Below are 20,171 nucleotides of genomic sequence, written 5' to 3'. Positions count from 1 at the left end.
GAAACATGTAAGTATTGACCAGAATGATAGTTTCCTCGTAGGGGTCCTCCCTGGGAGAATCTACTCAAGACAAGTACCTGGGTAGTTCTTAATGAACATTCTAGATAGCTATATAAAACAAGGAGGCTGTGAGTTTTATTTGCGTAGACAATCCAGTTGTTCCGTGATTGTTTGTGCTGCGGAGCATACTGCCTGAAGTTCTACGTCTAGTTTCCCCCTTTTGTCTCTGCAATCACCATATTATAAGCATTCTTCATGTAGCTAAAGTAGGCACCTACCTGTTATTGAATCTACTTAGTACTATATATGCTGATACTCAATGAACAGAAATATGATAACTCAAAGAACGGCGTTAAGGATAAGACGTCTTGAATGAATCTTGGTGTTGTGAAGCGAGAAATATGTAGCAAAAGGAATAAAACGGCGATATAGAATATGAAAACGACGTAAGATAAGGGGAAACGGCGTTAACGGTAACCTTTTAAAAGTGACTTTAAACGAGGTGAAGAAAGAGGCGAAAACGACGAAGGCGGCGATGATAGGACGTAAGACAGGAGCTTAACGGTAAGCTCTCCTTACCTTGACAAACTCGCCATTTTCTTTTTAACTGTCGAATTCGGCGTTTTAATATTTCCATCAGGATATCCGCCGTCTTTTCCTTAAGCGGTGATTTCGCTGTTATAACACCATTCTCGTCGCCCTCGTCGTCTCATCATTCTCGCCGTTATTATGGTTTCCCTTGTTCTTACCCTTACTATGCTTACCGTCCTAGCCGCGTACTTGCCATCCTTTATGACCTCGCCGTCCTCGTCGTCCTCTTCCCTTCTCAAAGCAGTTACCATCCCTTGTTATCAGTTGCTCGGAAAGGTGTTTACACTTATTTGCAGCTGGCTAGGTCATGTACCTTCCTTTAGACTCTTCGAAATCGGGCAAAATTGGGCGAAATCGGCCAAATCAACCTGATTTGGGGATAGTTTGGTGAGTAATGTAGTATACTCCTTCCATATTCCCTTCCAAATTACTGATTCTAAACAGTGTGACAGTAAGTATTTAAAACCACCTACCTACACACCTACATCCCACTCATCATCCCACAACTCATCCATCTCTACCTCAACACAACTTCTCTCTTCCAATCTTCCACATCGACACCTATCCTATCCTTCACGATACTATCCAGGTAATTCAGTCAACGTTCAATAGACTCTGACTGAGTCGCTCACTCATCATCCTAATTTGATTAACCATCTACGCTCGTGTGGTTTCTGAGCAGTAAGTAATATGCGTATATTCATCATCAACACGTTGCGTATACACACCCATTGCTATTTACTATCACTACATTCATATTACGATTGATTCCCTACAATTTTTTCAGTGTGATTCGTCTGCTAACTAATCATTCTACTAGGAAATGGCGATTAACAAGAAGACCAAGGTGGCTGGTAAGAAGCTGACGCACAACCGACTTGCAGATCCGGCTGTGCCGAATGCCTTTGGCCGTATCCTCCAGAACGGCCTCTACGAGTGTCGTGTGCCAGTTGGAGGACGACGATGCGGAGCGCAGATGTTAAACGCGAAACACAATATTCGATCTCACATCTCCAAGAAGCACCGCGATGATTCTGCTTATAAGAAGAATCAGAGAGCAGGGATTTGGCCTTGCGTGAACGAGGATTGTGTCAACGAGGGCCGAATTTACCCCAACTTCCACTCGTTGGTGGGACACGCTCGTTCCGTACATGGAATGAAGGGAGATTCCAAGCCGCTCAAGCAGAGAGCGACCAACCTTCGTCGAAAAATGGCCGAGAAAGAGCGTCGGGAGATGCGGGATGCGGAAAGAGAGGCGCAAGAAAACGCCTCAGATGACGCCGAATACGAGGAAGAATCCCTCTTCGTGGAGCAGCCCGACGAGCCTGATGGTCCTTCTGGCGGCAATTTTGATCGTGATCCTCCTGGCACGGGTGGCAGTCAGCCAATTCCCGTTGCGTAGGCAATAACAACCCTCCATGATACGCGAGAAAACTTTGCTGGCTTCGATTAAGCTTCTTTTTCCGCTTTTATCTGCTTTTATCTGCGCGTTTCTTTCTTTCTCGAGGTGGAATTTGCTCAACTAGTCACAAACTCGAAGTAAGTTTTCTCGCGTTTTCGTCATCTTTGCACTGTCAATCGCCTTTCTTTCTTTATTTTTAACTGGACAACTATTCAACTATCCAATTCTAAATCTCTTATACTAACCTCAAAATCTTGATAGATTTTCCTTTTCTTTTCCAAACAATCTCGTTTTATCCAACCACGAATTCTCATCATGCCGCAACAAATCCACCGAAGGCTCGTCACTGTAAGACGAATAGCCAATATCAAGCCTATTACTGGATCGCCGTACAAGGTCGTTTCAGTGGATGGATGGGAGGTGGTAGTAGGAAAAAAAGAGAGTTTCATCGAAGGTCAGCTGGTCCTATACTTCGAGGTTGATAGCCTACTTCCGCCCAACCACAATTTCTGGGAGTTTGGTGCTTTCTCGAACAAAGAATCTGGTTATGTGGTCACGACTATGATCATATGCAAACATCTTTCCCAGGGTCTCATATTCCATCTGGACAAATTCGCTGAGTTTTACGATCTCTACTCCCGAATGAAGACGTTTTATGGCAAAGAACTCACCGAAATGATAATAACAAAAATGTCTTTCGAAGGAATCCTGGGAGTCAAGAAATGGGAGAATATCGGTTATGGAGATCCTACCCCTAAATTCCATTGCCCACCGATATTCTTCCCCCAACCTGGTTGCGAAAGAGTACAGAACTTGCCGGATCTTTTCAAAGACCACGGAGAGAAAACGTGGCAAATTACAGAGAAGCTAGACGGTATCCCGATGAGTGTCTATGCTATTGAGAAAAACTCGAAATGGCATTCACTCCTGCCGCCTCTCCCCGATGGTTCACAGCAGATCGAAACAACTCGTATTGGCATATGCAATCGAACACAGGATCTGGTCGAATCCTCAACATCCTTATACTGGAAAGTCGCCAAACAACAATGCATTATTGAGAGAATTCGTCAGATTCGGGAAAACATCGTAGTACAAGGAGAGCTTTGCGGTTTCGACATTATGGACAATAGCATCGGTTTCGAACCAGACCAACACGTCTTCTTCGTTTTCGGCATTTTCAGTATTGATGACCAAGAATACCTACGACCGGAAGAAGTAAAGGACATCTGTGACAAGCTTGGATGGGATCACGTGCCCATAATTTGCAGCAGTACGATGCTGTCCACATTTGCCGACAATATTCACGACCTTCTATTGAAAGCAGAAGGAGTAGGGATGAAAGGTCGGACGAGGGAGGGTCTGGTTTTTAAAACACATGATGCTTGCTTTTCTTTTAAGGCTATTTCAAACTCATGGCTTCTCGAGACGGGGAAAAGGTGATGGAGGGGAATATGCAATTTTCATTCGGCTTTGCTACCAATTGCAGGGACAAACATGGTCATGAGAAGTTCCCGAAGATAGTGGGAATTATGAATCTCATAAGTTGCAATGATTTTAGTTCGCGATGGATTCGGAAACGATAAAATAAAAAACATTGCCCACTCTCTTATTTTTTTCCAATTGAATATGCTAATAATCGCAGCTGATCGCTTGCCTAAATACCAGCTCTCCCAGTCGAGTTTACTTCTCAACCCCTTTCTATCGTAAGTATTAGTTTCACATGTTGCTTCTCCAGAGAGACACGAACGGCATGAACTGACACAGGGGACCAGGTTTGGTTTCAATCATTAGGTATGTATTTTCTGGATAATGGAAATGAGCATCAGGAGAAGCTTGATATCAACACGCCAACCTTCCAACCCCTTTTCCATTCTCATTAACCCTATTCACTATTCCCGGTCCACATTTTCCTTACACAACCTGTCTAACCTTGCCCGTCTCAACCTCATAAATCCAACCGCTGATAACAACATCTTCCGGCACAGTAGCGCTTTTCCTCAGATAGGCAATATCCTCTCTAACGGCATCTTCCAAGTTGCTAAAGGGGAGGAAGTCGAGCGTAGCGATCTCTACAGCGGCACTAGGACCCAGGTTCTTCTTGACGAGACCGTGGGCGTCCTCGTTAGAAAAGGTCAACATGCCGCACCCGGTATGCTTGATGAGGATGATCTCCTTTGTGCCGAGAAGTTGCTCCGATATGATTATGGAACGCTGGCCGTCTCTCGCACTGGCGCCAGCATTCCGGATAACATGGGCATCGCCAAGGTCAATGCCGAATGCAGCAGCCGGGTCGATACGAGCATCCATACAAGTCACTTAGTTATTGTTAGCTTCTGAACTTCGTACTTCCTATGGTGTCAATAATACTAGGTACATACGAATTAGGTAGTGTTTGGCTGGCGGGAGAGCAAGGTCGCCCTTTGTAAAATGGCTGGCATACCCAGCATTCTTCTCCACGAGATTTTTCTGGATAGGCGAAGTCATGTTTGTGATAGTGATTGGAAGAAATAATTGTTTAAGTGATGATTGGTATTGATTGGCATACGAGTTAGGACCTCATGTTTGTCACCGTATCTTGAGACTGGTGACGGGAGTCTTATACATCCCTTACAGGTCAACAGACAGTGACGCAATGGCTAATGCAGGCAACCTCGGTATCCAGATAGTCTGCATGCTTGCTAGAATATGCAATCGAATTACTGATTCCGCCAATATATCGCCATATCAATAGTGATCACGTCATCACCTTGGTATTCACCTCTGCGGGGAATGGTCGCCGATGTGGCAGAGATAATCGGAGACAATAGGCCGGAACAAAGGCCGACTTCAAACGGCAACTAACGCGTCCATAACCCCGGTTAATACCGTCCTCACTCACAAGGACCAATCCTAGTTCTAGTTCGACTTAGTTCGCATCGCATCACTGACAGGAGGTTATGTGGTCATCTTAGCAATTGTCGCTCCAGACTTCTGGTGATTCACGTGCAATTGTCTCTACCATGCATCGTCATATGTAAATCAACGCTCGAAAAGTTAATCAGGCACAATCTATAACAGAATGTTTGAAAAATATAATCTAAGCAGGAAAATTCGTCGACTCAAAGTCCCCACAATGTGGATACAATAGGGGCATGCCCTAATGGTATGGCCGAAAGAAAAAAGAATTCGATAAAAATTAGCTCTGCTCCGTTTCGATCGGAGGACCTCCGGGTTATGAGCCCGGCGCGCTTCCGCTGCGCCACAGAGCTTTGCTGTAGAAGAGGCAGAATTTGGCACATTGTGATGGGAAGTATAACGTAATCGTATCCTATAAATAGGTGGATGTGGATCAGATGTGTTACCTAACCTTTGTCAATGCTTTCTCAACAAAGTACAAACACTTGAGAAATTCGTAGTTAAGAAAACCTTCATGATAAACAAAATGCTAGAGGAAAATACCTAAAGAGCTCCAGATATATAAGAGGTATATAGGTACCTAATATGCTGGATTTGAAATAGCAACACATCATCAAAGTTTAACTTCATCTCTTTTCACCTCTGGATGAGTCAATGGGGAAAGGATATACTCTAGAGCTCTTCTAACACGGTGGTGGAGGGAAGATTTTGTATGCTTTAGCATCAAGACAATTATAAGACGACAATGTCTGTGACTAAGTAATGCATCTTCCGACGGCTCATAAGGTTGAGTGTTAATTCTGTGATTCGTATATGAACTAGCATTGTTAACGCAGACAATTGCTTTGACTCTGACGATGTTGTAATGAGATAGTCAAGGAACAATGTTATTGTTCAACAAAGAATAGAACAGCATCGACAGGACCCTCACCAAAGATATTTCTATATATATCAGTCTAATTCACCTCTTCAAATCAGAACCAGAAACAACAGCAACTCCAAGCCAACGTGGACAGCGTACTCAAAGCTCAAGTCTACTAATCTCGCAAATACTCTTGTCTCTCGCACTTCAAACTTCTCTTCAAGAAAAGCAAATCCAAACTCCAATCTTCCACCATGTGTCGAACCGTCCGCCAGACCAACCACAGCTGTGGTCACCAAGTCACCACCAGCATGGGCAAAGCCAAGTTCTGCCTATTCTACCCGCACAAGGCCGAGGACTTCCACGCCGTGACGACCGTCTACGCCTCAGCTACGAACAACCACCCCTGCTACGAGTGCAAGGTGAAGATGGACGCGTTCGCCAACGGCCTCAAGGGCGCCGACAAGCACCAGTACGTGACGAAGCGGTACGCCGAGTCCCGCGAGGCGAGCTCGAAGAAGCTCGCGAAAGAGCACATCGCCGCCGCGAACAAGAGCCAGAAGAACAGCGAGCTCCTCACGCCCGAGAAGATCGCCCAGCTGAACGAGAACGCGCGCGAGCAGGTCAAGTACTACCTGCACGGCAAGCGCGCGCAGGGCAAGGTCGAGCGCACCATCCTGCTCAAGACGATAATCCAGATGCCGGATGTGATCGACCGCAAGGGCCTCGTCAAGCTCTTCGGCTCGCACGTCGTCTGGGACTGGCGCGATCGCGAGAATGCGGTCTGGAAGGGCTTGCCTTCCGGCGACAGAGCCGCGCTTATGTCCATTGCTCGACGCGCGGGCTTGAGCAAGACCTTGGAGGAAGGGTTCAAGGAGCAGCGTCCTATCGAGGTGAAGGCAGTGAATGCAGCAAAGGCGAAGTAAATCTCCAGTGATCCCATCTACCGGGGCGAGTACTTCAGGCTCTTGCTAGCTGACGGATTGGATGACCTGAGCTTCATCTACTCCGTAAGTTAGGGGGCGCATTTTAGCTTATACTTGCATTAGTTGGAGTTAGTTTACCCTCTGTTTCCTGGTTAATAAGAAAGTTTGCTGTTTACAATATCTCTATCCATATAGCTAATACGTGATGTAAAAAATGATCTAATACTAGAGGAATAGTGAGTAAAATATATGTGAAGTAAATTAGGTTAGACATTACTACAACCCTTTGTATATCTCTTTAGCCCCAGTAGAGCCATGCCTTTTAGACCCCTAAGTCAAAGCGATCCAGCCTTTCAAGATTCCCTCCTCAGCTCAACTTGAAACGCCCTAAGATTCAAACTCTGCGCTGATCCGTCGCCTTCGAGATCAAAGACAAACTCGTCTATCGAGCGAAATCCATAGGTGAGCCTATCCATGGTCCCCCATGTATGGCAACTTGCATCGGGCCAGAATAAGGTTGCCTCCTTTGCGGCGAGTTGCTCAGGGGTGCCGATATCGAAAACAGCCCGCCACGCAGTGTGGCATTCTGAATCCAAGTTCGTAGGATACAGTCGGACAGAGACCGTTTGATCCGTCGGACTACTCGACAATGCCGTGAACGAGGCGTAGTTATTGATGATATCGACGTCGCGTACAACCCAATCAGATACGGCGAAGCCAGGCGCGTCGTCGAGAGAAAGGGTGATAGTCGAGTTCGTAGTAGCATCTGTGTAGGTACCCCCGAATTTTGGCATAGCCTCTGCCTTACTAGCATCCTCAATGGCAGGAAGCAGGCCTTGGACAACCTTCGAAAGAGCCAAATCGACTAGGTCAGCATTGGATTGTGGACCGCCCGAGAGAATGGTAATGACAAGGTCGTAATCTGGTACGAGGCACAGCTGATTGTTATAGGAAGCCAGGTTTCCAGATTTGCAATAAAATTCAATGAGGCGCTTGTCCTTTGTCACAGTGTTGGACCGGATAATTTCCCAGGGTCCTCCCAGAAGGAGGCCAGACGAGGAAGTCGACGTCAACGGCTTCATCCACTTCCTTGTCTTGGCCGATTCTAGTACGGTGTGCTTAAGAATACCAGTGCCGAAAGAGAGCAAGTCAAGTGTGTTCGAATAGAAACCACCAGCTCTATCTACTGTCAGTCTTAGTTATACTTAGTTGGTATCGTGACTTACACGTCCTCGTATCCTAAGCTACTCCCCCACCAAGTCTCATTCACCGGAATAAAACCCCATGAATTCTTCTTCGGCCCAGTGAATATCGTAGTATTCGTCATGGAGAGAGGATCGAAGATTGATTGCCTCACATAGTTTTCATAGGTTGTGTCAGTGATGGCTTCGAGAGCAAAGCTAAGAATGACGCTGGCGACATTCGAGTAGACAGGGTTCGTGAACGGCGCGTACACTGGATGGCGTTTCCCGAAATCTCGGAAGAATTCCGTTCGGTTGCACGGTGGAAGGCCAAGGACTCCCGCACACCCGGTTTTAGACGTCGCGTTCAACTTAGGCAAACCAACTTGGGTCCAGTCTGTCGGAAAACTAGCTAGATCATTGACCACTACATATGGTTAGCAAGAATATAGATAAACATATGCTATCATGTTCACTTACGATCCGTGCCGATACCGCTCATGTGTGAAGCAAGTGCACCCAGCGTTACCTCGTTCCACCTGACGGTCGTAATATCAGTGACTTCGTCCGTCTCTCCCTTCAAGTCAAGCAACTCGGGAACATATTGCGTGATGAGGTCATCCATCTTTACTTGGCTCTGCTGTAGAAGTGAGAGAACCGCGAATATCTTGGAAATGCTTCCAAGTCGGTAGACCGTTTGGGAGTCGATAACGGAGGTTCCATTAGAGTTAAGAACCGCAGGTGTGTGATGGAACTCCAGTAGCGGAGAGGCTTCATGTATGGACTTGACTGCGATCGATATACCGGTAGAATCAAAATCAGCAGTAAGGTTCTGAAGGGTATCTACAACATTATGTACAGCTAACTGGACCGACTCGTGTGCTGCGGGATTCGTCGGAGCAGGTAGGACTGGCCCTAAAGGGGGACAATGTCCATTGAGAGCAGCGAGGGCAATGTTGCTGGATGCCAACGCAACGAAAACGTTCGTTAAGGGGCTGTGTCGAGATAACATGTTGCGTCTGAGTAGCTGGATCAAGAATCTTGTCGAGTTACCATTTAGTCGATCTAAGTAGGGCCTAATCGCCGCTATATATATGTTGATTCACTCATTTCTTCCATCAGAACCCATTATGAGAAGACAACGCCAGGCCGTAGCATGGAGCTAATTTGACTCCGGTATGGAGCCAAGTGCGAGTTACCCTCATCACAACTCAGCCACTGGTAGTAAGAGATTATGATACTATCCTATAGATATGAGTAAATTGAAGTAGAGAATGAAGGGACGAAGGAAGAAGCTGAAAATCCTAGAATGTAATTCGCACCGCTCAAATAGTCGCCGTTGCTTAACAGACTAGAGAGTCCAACTTGATGGCTCATTCGGTATTTTGATTGGTTGGATCGGTCTTTGGCCCCACGGGGTGATCAGCTCTACCGGAATAGAAACCCGGACTTGGCCCGTCGACCACCATTCCGATTCTGCCGTGATAGTACCTAGATGATGAGGGGTTATCAGCCGCAGCGGTAGGTAGGGCTTGATATACATAGCACCATAGCTCTCGGTTCTTGCGCAGCCCGTAGTTTAGAACATCCAATAGAACATAGAACGAATCTAAAAGCTATCGGCGAGTGCATAGCCTTATTTTTCTGTCGAATTTAATTGAATTAGACGTCATCTCGTAGAGTTATGAATACACTTAGATATCTTTTTCGAAATCGGATGTCTTAATAAAGGACATTAAAAGACATTGATGTGAATATTACCGGTGGATAATTGGCTCAGGGGTAAAATACAGTGCGACGTCGGATCTACGATTTCCCAAGGTTACAATGGATTGTACGAGCTGACAACAAAATGACGTACCTCGTACTTGCTGAAGTTGCAGTGGCATCTCATGACCAGGGACAACCCAGCTATTTTTGGAGTAGTAGCTTGCAGCTTCCCGCACTGTATTCTGCAACGCTAACGATAGTTGATCGATAAGGTTCTGGACCCTGGGGAAAAGGTGGAATTTGTTCAACTTGGCCTCTTTTATCTCTATCTTTTATCGTACCTATTTACTATCTGTCGTCTCCATAACTCCCACCTACACCGACGAATAAATTTACGATCGCTAACTTGCCCGTCCGTTCAATAAGCTCAGTGGTCTTTAGTTTTCGATGACCTTATATCCTACAGGCTAGTGAATACCATTCCTTTGAAGAGTAGCGGAACAAGCTATGGTCGTAGAGAGGATGGGCCGAACGAAAACGACGTCGTCTCCCTAATGCCGGAATTTATCACACGAGACCAAAGTGAAGGCGGGTTTGTCAACGACAACCGCAATAATGAAGACCCCACGAATTCGCAGAAGGAGGTGGTAGATGATCGGTGTGGGAGAAGCTTAGAGAGAGAGAAGCAGGATCGAGATACTTCTGTAGTCAAGACTGAAAAATATCCCACACCGCCAGCCGATCCTTTTCCTACCCTCGAAGTCATTTCCTCGACGCCTGTCACGCCAAAACTCGAGGGACGCGAATCAGACTTCGAATCAAGTAGCACAGACGAGAAGGCTGTGAGTAACGGAAGTAGACAAATACATTCATTAGACGAGCACTCGGCACCCAACAGCAACCAGAACCATAATGCCAACGGCTATGGCAACAAACATGTCAAGGGACACTCTTACTCGTCCATCACCACACCCAATATTGCAGACAAGGCTGTCTCTAGCCGAACTGCCGATTCCGTTACCAAGCCTCGTACACAGTCGACTTCAAAATCTGCTACGAAGAAGGCGAGCCATGAGAGTGTTAGGAAGCTCTCCGCCTCTCAAATGCAAGCGTTAACCTCGTCGCCCGACTCACTGCCTATTGCCGTAGTTCCTCAACGCAAGCCCAACGGCACCGAGTATCCCATGTCTGCTGGCGCTGCCGAGCTGGGGTCTCGTCCATCGATGGCTGAGCAGCTTCGAAATAGTGTCCACGTGCCAGTCGCAGAAAAGGATACGCCCGTGCCAGCTTATAACGATGCTCCCAAAACGGCGGCCGACTTTAGACGACCTCCTGCATCGCAACGGACACTTTCCACTCCTCCTATCAACAGGAGATCTTCCACTGGCCCCTTTAGAGGCGAGCCGAATGCTACAAGACGAAATTCCTTCAACCCTCTTCCTCGACCGCCTCCTCTGAATCTCTCCTTCGTTGCGCCGAACCCTCCCGTGCCCCCTCCCAAAACAGACCGAGCCGATCCATCGCCGCCATCCCCTATACTTCCTGCCGTGCCCCTCCCGCCTATGTCGCTCCCTACGCATCTTCAGCTCGAACTTGCCGGCCAGCGACCCAGTCCTCTCTACATTCACCATTCACAGTCCGCTGATACGCCGTACGAATCTAGTGCGGTCAAGTTCGAGAGGCTGCTTAATGCTCTGCTCTTACCACCATACCTCGAGCATATCTTGACCTTTGGCACCCTAGCTTGTCTTGATGCCTGGTTGTATACCTTCACCATTTTGCCTATGAGATTTCTCATTGCTCTTGGTGTACTCTTAAAGTGGTGGGCGTACGTGATATGGAAGGAAGCCAAATGGGTTGTCGGTTATGTCTGGCAAGGCACTTGGCGTCTGTGGCAAAGGGGAAAGAGAGGGCGGGCCATGTTGCGGCAACGATCAGAGAGCAGTCATGCTGTCAGCGAATCTGAGAGAAGCCAGAGCCGGGCGAGCGAGAATCACACTACTCCTCACCAGAACGGGACTATGCGACATCGTACCTCGTCTGACGCCTCAAGCATATCGGTCCAAGAGACATCCCGGTTGAATGGAAATGGTGTTTTCCACCCTCCAAAACACCCCATATCTCGGCCTGGAGGATATCGTCACCGTCGAACAAAGTCGATGCCGTCTAATCTAACATCATACCACAAAGCCGACCTCCTCCAAGGTTTCGTCCTCATCTGTAGCGCCATGGCACTCATGAACCTAGACGCCAGTCGAATGTATCATGTTATTCGCGCTCAGTCTTCAATGAAACTGTACGTCATCTATAACATTCTCGAGGTTGCGGATCGGCTCCTCTCGGCCGTCGGTCAAGACATCCTGGAGTGTCTCTTCAGCTCCGAGACCCTTTCTAGGAACAGCTCTGGGCGATCTAAGGTCCTTTTGCCCTTTGGAATGTTCATCCTCTCACTGATCTACAACGTTATCCACACAATGTGTCTATTCTATCAGGTTATCACCCTGAATGTTGCCGTAAACTCATACTCGAACTCTCTACTCACTCTCTTGATATCCAACCAATTCGTTGAGATTAAGGGAAGCGTGTTCAAGAGGATCGAAAAGGAGAACTTATTCCAGCTGACTTGCTCAGACGTCGTTGAGCGATTCCAGCTATGGATTATTCTCCTAATCATCGGGATGAGGAACGTTGTCGAAGTAGGAGGGCTCTCCGTAGTGGGAGCCGGGAGCGAACTAGACGGTGGCGCTGTAAAACCGGGCCCGGTTCATACCAGCTCAAGCATCCCCAACAGCTTCACTGTCCTACCGTCATGGATTCTTTCTGGCGAAGTGCTTTCTCCCTTCCTCGTCGTCATAGGCATCGAGATGATGGTAGATTGGATTAAACATGCATACATCAACAAGTTCAACAATGTTAAACCAACACTTTACAACAGGATGCTAGACATCTTATGTAAGGATTATTATACGAACGTAAGTCAAATTCGTCAAGTTAGCTCTTTCAGGCTTGTTACTCACAATATATCTATATATAGGCATTTTCTGCACCTTCGTTGACTCGACGGTTGGGTTTGCCGGTCTTGCCATTATCGTGCCTTTTCATCCGGGCATCTGTTCAGGTCTACCACATGTTCCTCGCCACCCACCTTAGCCCCCCAATCCCAACCTCAACCACTGAGCTTTCAGTTGAATCATCAACTCCGTCTTCTCCTGCCATGATTGCCGCATTAGAGCATCTCGACACGCTACTTAGGAACGCTCTTGGCCGAGCCGTATACGGTTACCCATATGAGTCTCCTCACGTCCGGCCGTTCTGGACCTTCTCTTCCGACGATGCGATTGCATTGCTGACGATGCTAATCTTCTTCTTCCTCACATGGGTTGTACTGCTTATTGTAAAGCTGCTTCTAGGCATGGCTCTACTCCATTATTCTAGAGAACGATACGCAGCCATGAAGCTCAAGGAGCATGCGGTCGCTGCTGGAAAAGCAGAACCTGAGAATTTCTCACAACCTGGTAAACGCATTGGGTCTTGGGGAACGGTCGAGATCGGAGATGATCGAAGGAAGTGGATTTATGAGGACGATAAGGAGGGCTTAAAGAAGATGCGAGATCGAGAGAGGAAGGCCGAAGAAAAGTTTAAGGAGAAAGGCGACGACGGGTTATCTAAAGTGGTGAGGTACGAAATGGTGGCGAAGCGGATATGGTAAAGAGCCATAGTAATCCGGCCTATCCAGCCTCGTCCTACAAGATATGGCGTTAACGTCTTTAGACTAACTATTGCATTATATTTCGCATCGTGTGGCGTCTAGCATAGTTCTTGAGCGTTTGAGGGCATTTTAATATCATTGAGTCCTTGGTATCGTAGCTGCTACTCTATCATTGATTATCTCGTCTCACTTAGGATCATCAGCTCATCACTGGTGTTTATGCACCCGTATCTCATTGACCAGCTTACCACCTTCTAGCCTACATCGTATCTTAGGGAGAGGTCAACTTTTCTAATATTCTCGTCAGATTAGGGTTGGAACCAAAAACAAGTCATTCCTCTGGCAAGCCTTTTGATTGGTATGTAGGTACCTATGCAACTTAGTAGGCCAAAGAAAACCCAAGTCCAATATTCATCCATGCTTATCTTTAATACAGTATCCCATAGGCTATGCTCCAAACTCCGATATCCATCGTAACATGCTAAGTAAACGTGAACAATTCAAGCCCGGAAGACACCAAATCGTATGCGCCGAAGCGTCTCGTCAGCATTGCCATCCGGGTGCATGCCGGGTTCCTCTATCTCATCCACTTCGGTTCGCCACGCCGTCCCCGTTAGCTGGCCGACTTCATCCCATAATTCCTGCCAGCTTGCAGCGTTGTGTAGGAACCTCTTGGTCTTCTTAGCGCCTTCCCTGTCGCCGGGTGTCGTCGTGCCGGCCTGACGTCCGAATATCATGACATCTGGGTCGTTGGGGTTAAGGAACCGCACCATCCGCTGAGCTGCCCGTATCTGGTCCTCCCGTGTGAAGAGGTGGAAGAAACTCATCGCATGTATAATGCTCATCTTCCCATCAAATATTTCAAGGCTTCTCTCGCTATCATTGCCCTCGTCACTCTGACTGAGCATATCGCCTGCTACGAAGGTGGCTTTCAGCTTGTCACGGTCCTTGAAGAGGTCGTACCCGGCTTCGAGGAATCGGGGGTCCAAATCAGTACCGAAAAGCCTCGAAGAATCGACACCGTCAAAGGCGAGCTGTCGCAGCACCTGTCCTACGCAGCAGCCTATATCTAGGAAGTTAGCCTCGGAGTTGGGTGCGAGTAGTCGATTTAACGCTATTTGGTATCGAGGATCCTGGGTGAACTTGAGCGAGAGGAAGCGAAAGTGGCCAATGCAGATGTAAGGATAGATATCCCATAACCGATCTCTCTAATAAGCCAAGTTAGTAACATTCGTATTAGGCTAGGATAGAAGAGAAAGGGGGGATTATACGTACTATCTCGTGAACATGCTCGTCGATATCCTTGGGGCGGATGCCGCTGTACTTTTCGAGAAAGTTTTTAATCGGCTCGATATCTGGAGGGAGTTCTTCGATGTAGACTTTGCCCTTCAGGATAAAGTCCAGGGGTCTATCTGGTTGATGTTTGCTATTCATTTTATTGTCGTCGGCTGGTGTGCTGCAACGACTGTATCGTCGGATACGCACGAGCAGCTTCTGCATAGTCTAAAGATAGGGCGATAAATAGGTAATGCAGATCTTTAGAAATACTCCGCAGTCTGTCTTCCTTTGGTTGTTGGGAAATACTAGGTCGGCGCCACGTGTTTGGGACATTCATGTCCCCTTCCGCTAGAACGGGATTCCCTTGCCGTTGGTGGCAGGCAGGCGATCTGTGGCGTTGGTATTCCCCTTCGTCGAACCATCCCTCGTTGATAAGTTTCTGTATCAGAACAAAGAGCGAGTGATGTTACGGATATAATGGATATTTCTCTCACGTTTCCGGGAGTTCGGCGAGCCGTCCGATGCTACATAGGCCTTGAACATCCCACACGCATGCACCTAACGAATGAACGGTTATGCGGAAACTAAGAAGATGGTGTGCAGAAGGGCAAGCGAACCAATCGAGGCATTGACATATGCAGACATAGAATATGGCGTTTCTTGTACAACCTTCAAATAAGCCGGGCCAACCTATGAGAAGCCAATATCGTGATATCGAAACGCTAAGACCTTCCGTGTCTCGCCCGGCTTACACATTTCCTGCTCCGGGAATTTAGAGAATTTCTTGGACTTGAATGAAACAGAAGAATGAAAGGACGAAAGAACGAAAAGATAGAATATGGATATTTACCTACTGATGTTATATAAGAGAATGTCCAGGTACCTACATACCTACATATGTCGGTATTAGTTGCCTCGGTACGTATCATATCCCGGAGCTCGCTAGCGCGTTGTATTCTCAAAACAGGAAATTGACTACTCTCACGAATGGAGCCACTAACGGGAACTTATATTTAAATAGGTTCGGTGGCCGGGGAAAGGGGATTTTGAAGAACATTTAGGGGTTGAAGAGGAAAGCAAATGATTCCCTGTTCCGATTGAAACGGTAGGTAACATTCGGTTGCAAAGCTGGAAAGCGGATTGCGCAAGTGATTTATAATGAAGGATTCCATCTTCGAATGCCATAGCGAATGCTACTGTAAACCCCTTTTTAAAAGGTCTGCAGGCAGTATGTATGTAAGATCCTCCTACCCAGAAGTGTCATAATGTCGACCCCTGAACCCGGTATGTAAATCAGACGGGAAGACAGGGTCTAGTAATAAATCCCGATGAAACGAACCTTATGTAAATATCGTGAGATTGCGAAACATAAGTTATGTAGGCATTTACGTAATTGTGAATTCGTATGATATATGTTGCATCTTCCGCTTCCAGCGCCGCTCACGAGAACATTCCGGCTCAACCCCAGAATATGGCCATAAGGGCAGCCAAGATCTAACTAAAACGAGCTTTCCGTCCCGCTGGATAACTCTCCACTTGACACTTTAAAGATCTGGCTCGGAATGATAACCGAAAGGTAAGACGGTAAGACAGTTGAACAACTAACCCAAGGTCTCGTTGATATAATACTGTTCACAAGACAATTTGAGACTCTTGGGAACTAGATTAGCGAGAACGCAGCCGATGTATCCAGAGTATTTGCTGTCTTACATTATAACCTACCTATATGAGATCTAGGTATTTACAAATTGCTACAGCAAAATCCCTTATATAGGTCCATACCTATTCAACAGCTCTCCATCGCTGCTCTAGTTGTCCAACTAACATTACCGTACCGCCATTCACCGCGCTAGAACTCACCGCCATAGCTTGTTGGCCGTACATGGCTCCCTGCAAGAGATTCATATTCGCGTAGCCATACCCAACCCCCGCTGCGCCGTACGTATGCGACGATCCCATGGAGGTCTGCTGGAGCATGCCGAGCGAATTGTAGAATGTACTTGTCGTATTAAGGAAAGATTGCTGTTTCAACGCCATCTTCGCCCGGAACAGCATCATTCGCATCTGCGGCACCGTCTCCGCCCACACGAGCCGCCGCTGCGCCGAGTAAGCGAGCAGCGGTCCCGCATCTGGTGGCGATGCGTCGCTACACTCTTTGTACAGGTTGCGCATACGCGGACTGTACATCTCGCACATCGCGGTTGTCTCTAACAGCGTGTTGTTCAAATGCATCTTCGCTGCCAACGGCGTATGTCGAGCGAACTCATGATAACACTCAGGACAGATCGTGCAGTCCATCCACCCGTACCAGCGCTTGTCCTTCGCGTCCTCGTCGCGGGGACATATCGGCATGGAAGCATACACAGCGGCAAATTCACCAAAGGAGCGCGGGTTAAGCGTATAATACATCTCCAGAAGCTGCTGCATGAACTGTCTGAAACGGGGGTGCGCGACGCTGAAGCAGCACCGCCATTTCGTTCCGGAGGGCTGCGCTTCGCGCTTCCGCACGAAGAACCGTGCCACGTCGAGCGGCTCCGCGATGCCCACGTAGCAGCGCGCGCAGACGCCGAAGTTGCTCGGGTCCGACGGGAACGAGTGCCAGATGCCCTCCTCGATGCCGTCGTCCTCGCAGAACTTCTCGTTCGCGATCTTGCGCACCGCCGTCCAGAATAACGCGTAGTCCTTCGTCTCGTGCGCGCGCGACATGGCGATCCTGATGCTGAAGATGCCCATCCCGCATAGGACGTGCTTGTTGGTGGCCTTCTCGTAGCTCTCCGCCACCTCCCACTTCGCTTCTTCGCCGGTGTGGATCACCTGGTCGCAGTAGCATGCCGCGCACAGCACCAGTCCCTCCGGTCCGGCTTTGGGGACGAACCACTTCTTGCCGTAGGTCGAAGCCCGGCCGCGCCCCGGACACGCTTTTATGGACATCCGCGCTTTCGTCTCGTTCGCGAAGCCGGCCCAATCGGAGGCTTTGCCCCGCGCCGCGTATTCCTTCTCGATAAAGGGCACGGCCATGTCGCAGGCCCAGGTCTCGCCTTCTGGCTGCGGCGGCGCGGGCTCGAAGTTGGCGGAGAAGTGGTTCGTTAGGATGTAGTCCTCGTAGCACGCCTGACACGCTACGAAGCCTGGGATGGCACCTGATTTTGGCTTGTACCATTTGATACCGACTGTCCCCTTAACGCCGTCTATGCCCTTGCAATCTGGGATCTGCGGCCGCGTGTGCATCCAAGACAGTGCTGATTCGAGGGAGCCCGTCGTGATTGCGTCCTTGAAGAGGTTGTCCCGCATCCTAGACTTGCTGAGTCGACATACTCGCGCCTTGCCGTCGTCAAAGCGCTTGCTTTGGAAGGAGTCCCTGAACTTGGTTCTGTGTATGTGGTCGACGTAACATCTTGAGCAGATTAGAAAGTCGGGCGCGGAGGGGTGCCAGTACCAGTCTGTTGTGAAGGTAAGGGGGCTGTCGATGCACGATGTGACCGCTGATGGCGTAGATAATGCGGGTTCGGCATGCGTGTCTTTGGATTTATCTTCTGCGGGTAACTCGTAGATCTGCTGACCCGGCAGGGATATCTGAGGACCAAGAGAAAGTGATGCGGGAACATTTGATAGATTGGCTTGACTACCTGACTGCAAAGTTTGAGGGGTACGGTGGGAAGCGGGTGGTTGTGGGCTAGTTGTTGGCCGGTTATTTATAGCTAGAGACTGAAATCGAGTCTCTATATTATTAGGTTGCGGCGATGTGTTTGGTGATGGGGATGAAGATACGACATAAGGAGCATAAGGTGATGGCTGACTGGGTGGCTGAGGATTCGATGTCTGGACGTAAGATTGCAATAGTGGAACTGAAGAATTCGGTGACTTTTCCGGGAGTCGGTTATTGGATGTTTCTTTCGGGGGCATATACACAGGGGGAGAATAGGGAGTTCCTCCCGGGGAAATCTGATGGGTAGGATTTGGCGTTGTGGATGAATTAGTTGGCGTATATGAAGTATAAGTGCTAATCGGACGCTGTGGAATAGGCGGGTTCGAGTACCTGGCATTCTGAGGAGGAGGTCCTGGTGGAGGTGGAGGGAATGTTTCCAAAGCATCAGGACTCTGGGGACCTGGGTTTAAGGGCGAAGGCGGACCGGATATATTGAACTGAGGATACGGAGACACCGGCGAGTTAGGTAAGCCCGGTGTGACCATTCCCGGAGGCCGGCCCGGAGGTGGAGGTGGGATAGTGAAGCTTGGAGGAGGGTGCAGGCTCGGACTAGATTGTGTACTCGAGGGTTCATATCCAGGGGGTCTCGGAGGAAGAGGCGGGGGCTGGGGATCGGGTGGATATCCCGAGCCTCGAGGAGGAGGTCCGGGGGGAGGCGGCGGATAGTTCCAGTTTGGGTATCCTGTCGAAGATGGTGTGAGGTGGCTAGTCGGTCTAGGGCTCCGCGGCGGGAGCGGCGGCGGGTTATTGGGCCCGTAATAAGACATACCCGTCCTCTTCACCTGGACTTGATGCCTTACCAACTGCTCTGATAAAGTTCGACTTAGCTGATTCAGCTACAGAAGTTCGTTGGATCTTATGATAGGAAGTTCATGAAGATGTGGCTACTATGCTTGAGTTTCTCACCGGAGACAGGTACACTTCAATCCACTAGCAAGTTGACGGATTGAATATGGTTCAATCTATGCATTGAGTGAGTGTGATGTATATTTCTGCCTATTTTCTTGTCGTAGGAACGGTGCGGCTCGAAATAGTTTCAGCTGAGCTGCACTAAATAAAAGTCCACAGCAACAGCCCCAATACTATCGTCTTGGCACGAGTGGTCGGTCGTGAAGGCTTACACGGCATACGTACAAAGTTCGATGCAAAGCCACCCGCTAGCCTTCAGCTTGGATTCATTCCTAGCGTCTGATTACGCATCGCATGACTCCGTGTAATTTCTCATCGCCTTTGCTTTAGCCGAATCTCACGTGTTTACTATGGCAGATGTCCACATTGGCCTTCCTACGATGTACAATAGACTGCGTCTTGATATGCTACGTGGTGGCTTGACTGGTAGGAAGTGCTAGTCGTCATTCTACGTACTTGTTTTATTAGATCGCTCAAGTCTTCAGTAGCCGCCCACTCTGGTGATTCTTGAAGAATCTTCTATACATATCCTATACGCAAGCTAGCTGGCTAAAAATAAACCCGAGCTGGAAGCTGTTGAAGTTACTGTACTATACATACGATACTGGACGAGTGTGCTTAGCACTTTGGGACCTGGACAAAACATAGCCTTTTACTGAGTCAAGGAAACCTATTCCTATCCCGGATACTATGAATAACTACCGTTTTTCTTGTTATCTTCGTTGCCTCTTGAATCAAAACGCGTTACTACGATAACTACCTAGGTAGGTAGGCATCAAAAGCAAGCTCGGGGCGATGCTGAAGATATTTACGAGCCGATGACCACCATCGCAAAGACTAACATCATTGGAACGGTTGCTTCATATCTCAGTAAGCTGTTGGCCTATGACGGTACGGCATTAACGGTCGGGTCATTTGAGAGTCTGGTTCAATCTCCTCGCCATTGGACAGCGGACATTCAAGTAGATGCAGACCTGCAAAGTGATTGTAACTCTTGAGAAT

General features: G+C 48.2%; 8 protein-coding genes and 1 non-coding gene across 9 annotated transcripts; 4 read left to right on the top strand and 5 right to left on the bottom strand.

The window, feature by feature from the left end:
• Positions 1 to 1,414: 1,414 nt before the first annotated feature.
• F4807DRAFT_458732 (uncharacterized protein) lies at positions 1,415 to 1,993 on the top strand (the record flags this gene model as incomplete). Its single annotated transcript, XM_048001257.1, has 1 exon — positions 1,415 to 1,993. The coding sequence occupies one exon, from the start codon at positions 1,415 to 1,417 to the stop codon at positions 1,991 to 1,993; it is 579 nt and encodes a 192-aa protein (XP_047855680.1).
• Positions 1,994 to 2,308: 315 nt separating this feature from the next.
• F4807DRAFT_466496 (RNA ligase-domain-containing protein) lies at positions 2,309 to 3,523 on the top strand (the record flags this gene model as incomplete). The annotated part of the gene is made up of 1 exon (XM_048002390.1): positions 2,309 to 3,523. One exon carries the CDS (start codon positions 2,309 to 2,311, stop codon positions 3,431 to 3,433), a length of 1,125 nt encoding a protein of 374 aa, XP_047855679.1. The 3' UTR covers positions 3,434 to 3,523.
• Positions 3,524 to 3,766: 243 nt separating this feature from the next.
• F4807DRAFT_419227 (carbonate dehydratase) lies at positions 3,767 to 4,762 on the bottom strand. The gene is made up of 2 exons (XM_047997394.1): positions 4,372 to 4,762; positions 3,767 to 4,308 (listed from the first exon to the last, which is right to left on the bottom strand). The coding sequence occupies exons 1-2, from the start codon at positions 4,475 to 4,477 to the stop codon at positions 3,905 to 3,907; spliced, it is 510 nt and encodes a 169-aa protein (XP_047855678.1). The 5' UTR covers positions 4,478 to 4,762; the 3' UTR covers positions 3,767 to 3,904.
• A 407-nt stretch (positions 4,763 to 5,169) lies between these two features.
• Positions 5,170 to 5,241, bottom strand: F4807DRAFT_t56. Its single transcript has one exon. It is a non-coding gene; the product is annotated as a tRNA-Met (tRNA).
• Positions 5,242 to 5,470: 229 nt separating this feature from the next.
• On the top strand, positions 5,471 to 6,913 carry F4807DRAFT_27251 (uncharacterized protein). Its single transcript, XM_047994588.1, has one exon. It carries the CDS (start codon positions 6,005 to 6,007, stop codon positions 6,674 to 6,676), a length of 672 nt encoding a protein of 223 aa, XP_047855677.1. The 5' UTR covers positions 5,471 to 6,004; the 3' UTR covers positions 6,677 to 6,913.
• F4807DRAFT_27255 (beta-lactamase/transpeptidase-like protein) lies at positions 6,853 to 9,038 on the bottom strand. Its single transcript, XM_047994589.1, has 3 exons — positions 8,338 to 9,038; positions 7,903 to 8,284; positions 6,853 to 7,855 (listed from the first exon to the last, which is right to left on the bottom strand). Exons 1-3 carry the CDS (start codon positions 8,867 to 8,869, stop codon positions 7,030 to 7,032), a joined length of 1,740 nt encoding a protein of 579 aa, XP_047855676.1. The 5' UTR covers positions 8,870 to 9,038; the 3' UTR covers positions 6,853 to 7,029.
• A 768-nt stretch (positions 9,039 to 9,806) lies between these two features.
• Positions 9,807 to 13,434, top strand: F4807DRAFT_419225 (DUF747-domain-containing protein). The gene is made up of 2 exons (XM_047997393.1): positions 9,807 to 12,539; positions 12,602 to 13,434. The coding sequence occupies exons 1-2, from the start codon at positions 10,122 to 10,124 to the stop codon at positions 13,274 to 13,276; spliced, it is 3,093 nt and encodes a 1,030-aa protein (XP_047855675.1). The 5' UTR covers positions 9,807 to 10,121; the 3' UTR covers positions 13,277 to 13,434.
• F4807DRAFT_27188 (uncharacterized protein) lies at positions 13,200 to 15,026 on the bottom strand. The gene is made up of 2 exons (XM_047994581.1): positions 14,552 to 15,026; positions 13,200 to 14,484 (listed from the first exon to the last, which is right to left on the bottom strand). The coding sequence occupies exons 1-2, from the start codon at positions 14,774 to 14,776 to the stop codon at positions 13,777 to 13,779; spliced, it is 933 nt and encodes a 310-aa protein (XP_047855674.1). The 5' UTR covers positions 14,777 to 15,026; the 3' UTR covers positions 13,200 to 13,776.
• An 866-nt stretch (positions 15,027 to 15,892) lies between these two features.
• Positions 15,893 to 18,861, bottom strand: F4807DRAFT_419220 (uncharacterized protein). Its single transcript, XM_047997392.1, has one exon. It carries the CDS (start codon positions 18,743 to 18,745, stop codon positions 16,337 to 16,339), a length of 2,409 nt encoding a protein of 802 aa, XP_047855673.1. The 5' UTR covers positions 18,746 to 18,861; the 3' UTR covers positions 15,893 to 16,336.
• Positions 18,862 to 20,171: the final 1,310 nt, after the last annotated feature.

The sequence above is a fragment of the Annulohypoxylon truncatum genome (genome assembly GCF_022578515.1).
Source record: "Annulohypoxylon truncatum strain CBS 140777 unplaced genomic scaffold F4807scaffold_10, whole genome shotgun sequence".
Classification (NCBI taxonomy): domain Eukaryota; kingdom Fungi; phylum Ascomycota; class Sordariomycetes; order Xylariales; family Hypoxylaceae; genus Annulohypoxylon; species Annulohypoxylon truncatum.
Note: the sequence above shows the minus strand (reverse complement) of the source record. Positions and strands in the feature narration are given on the sequence as shown.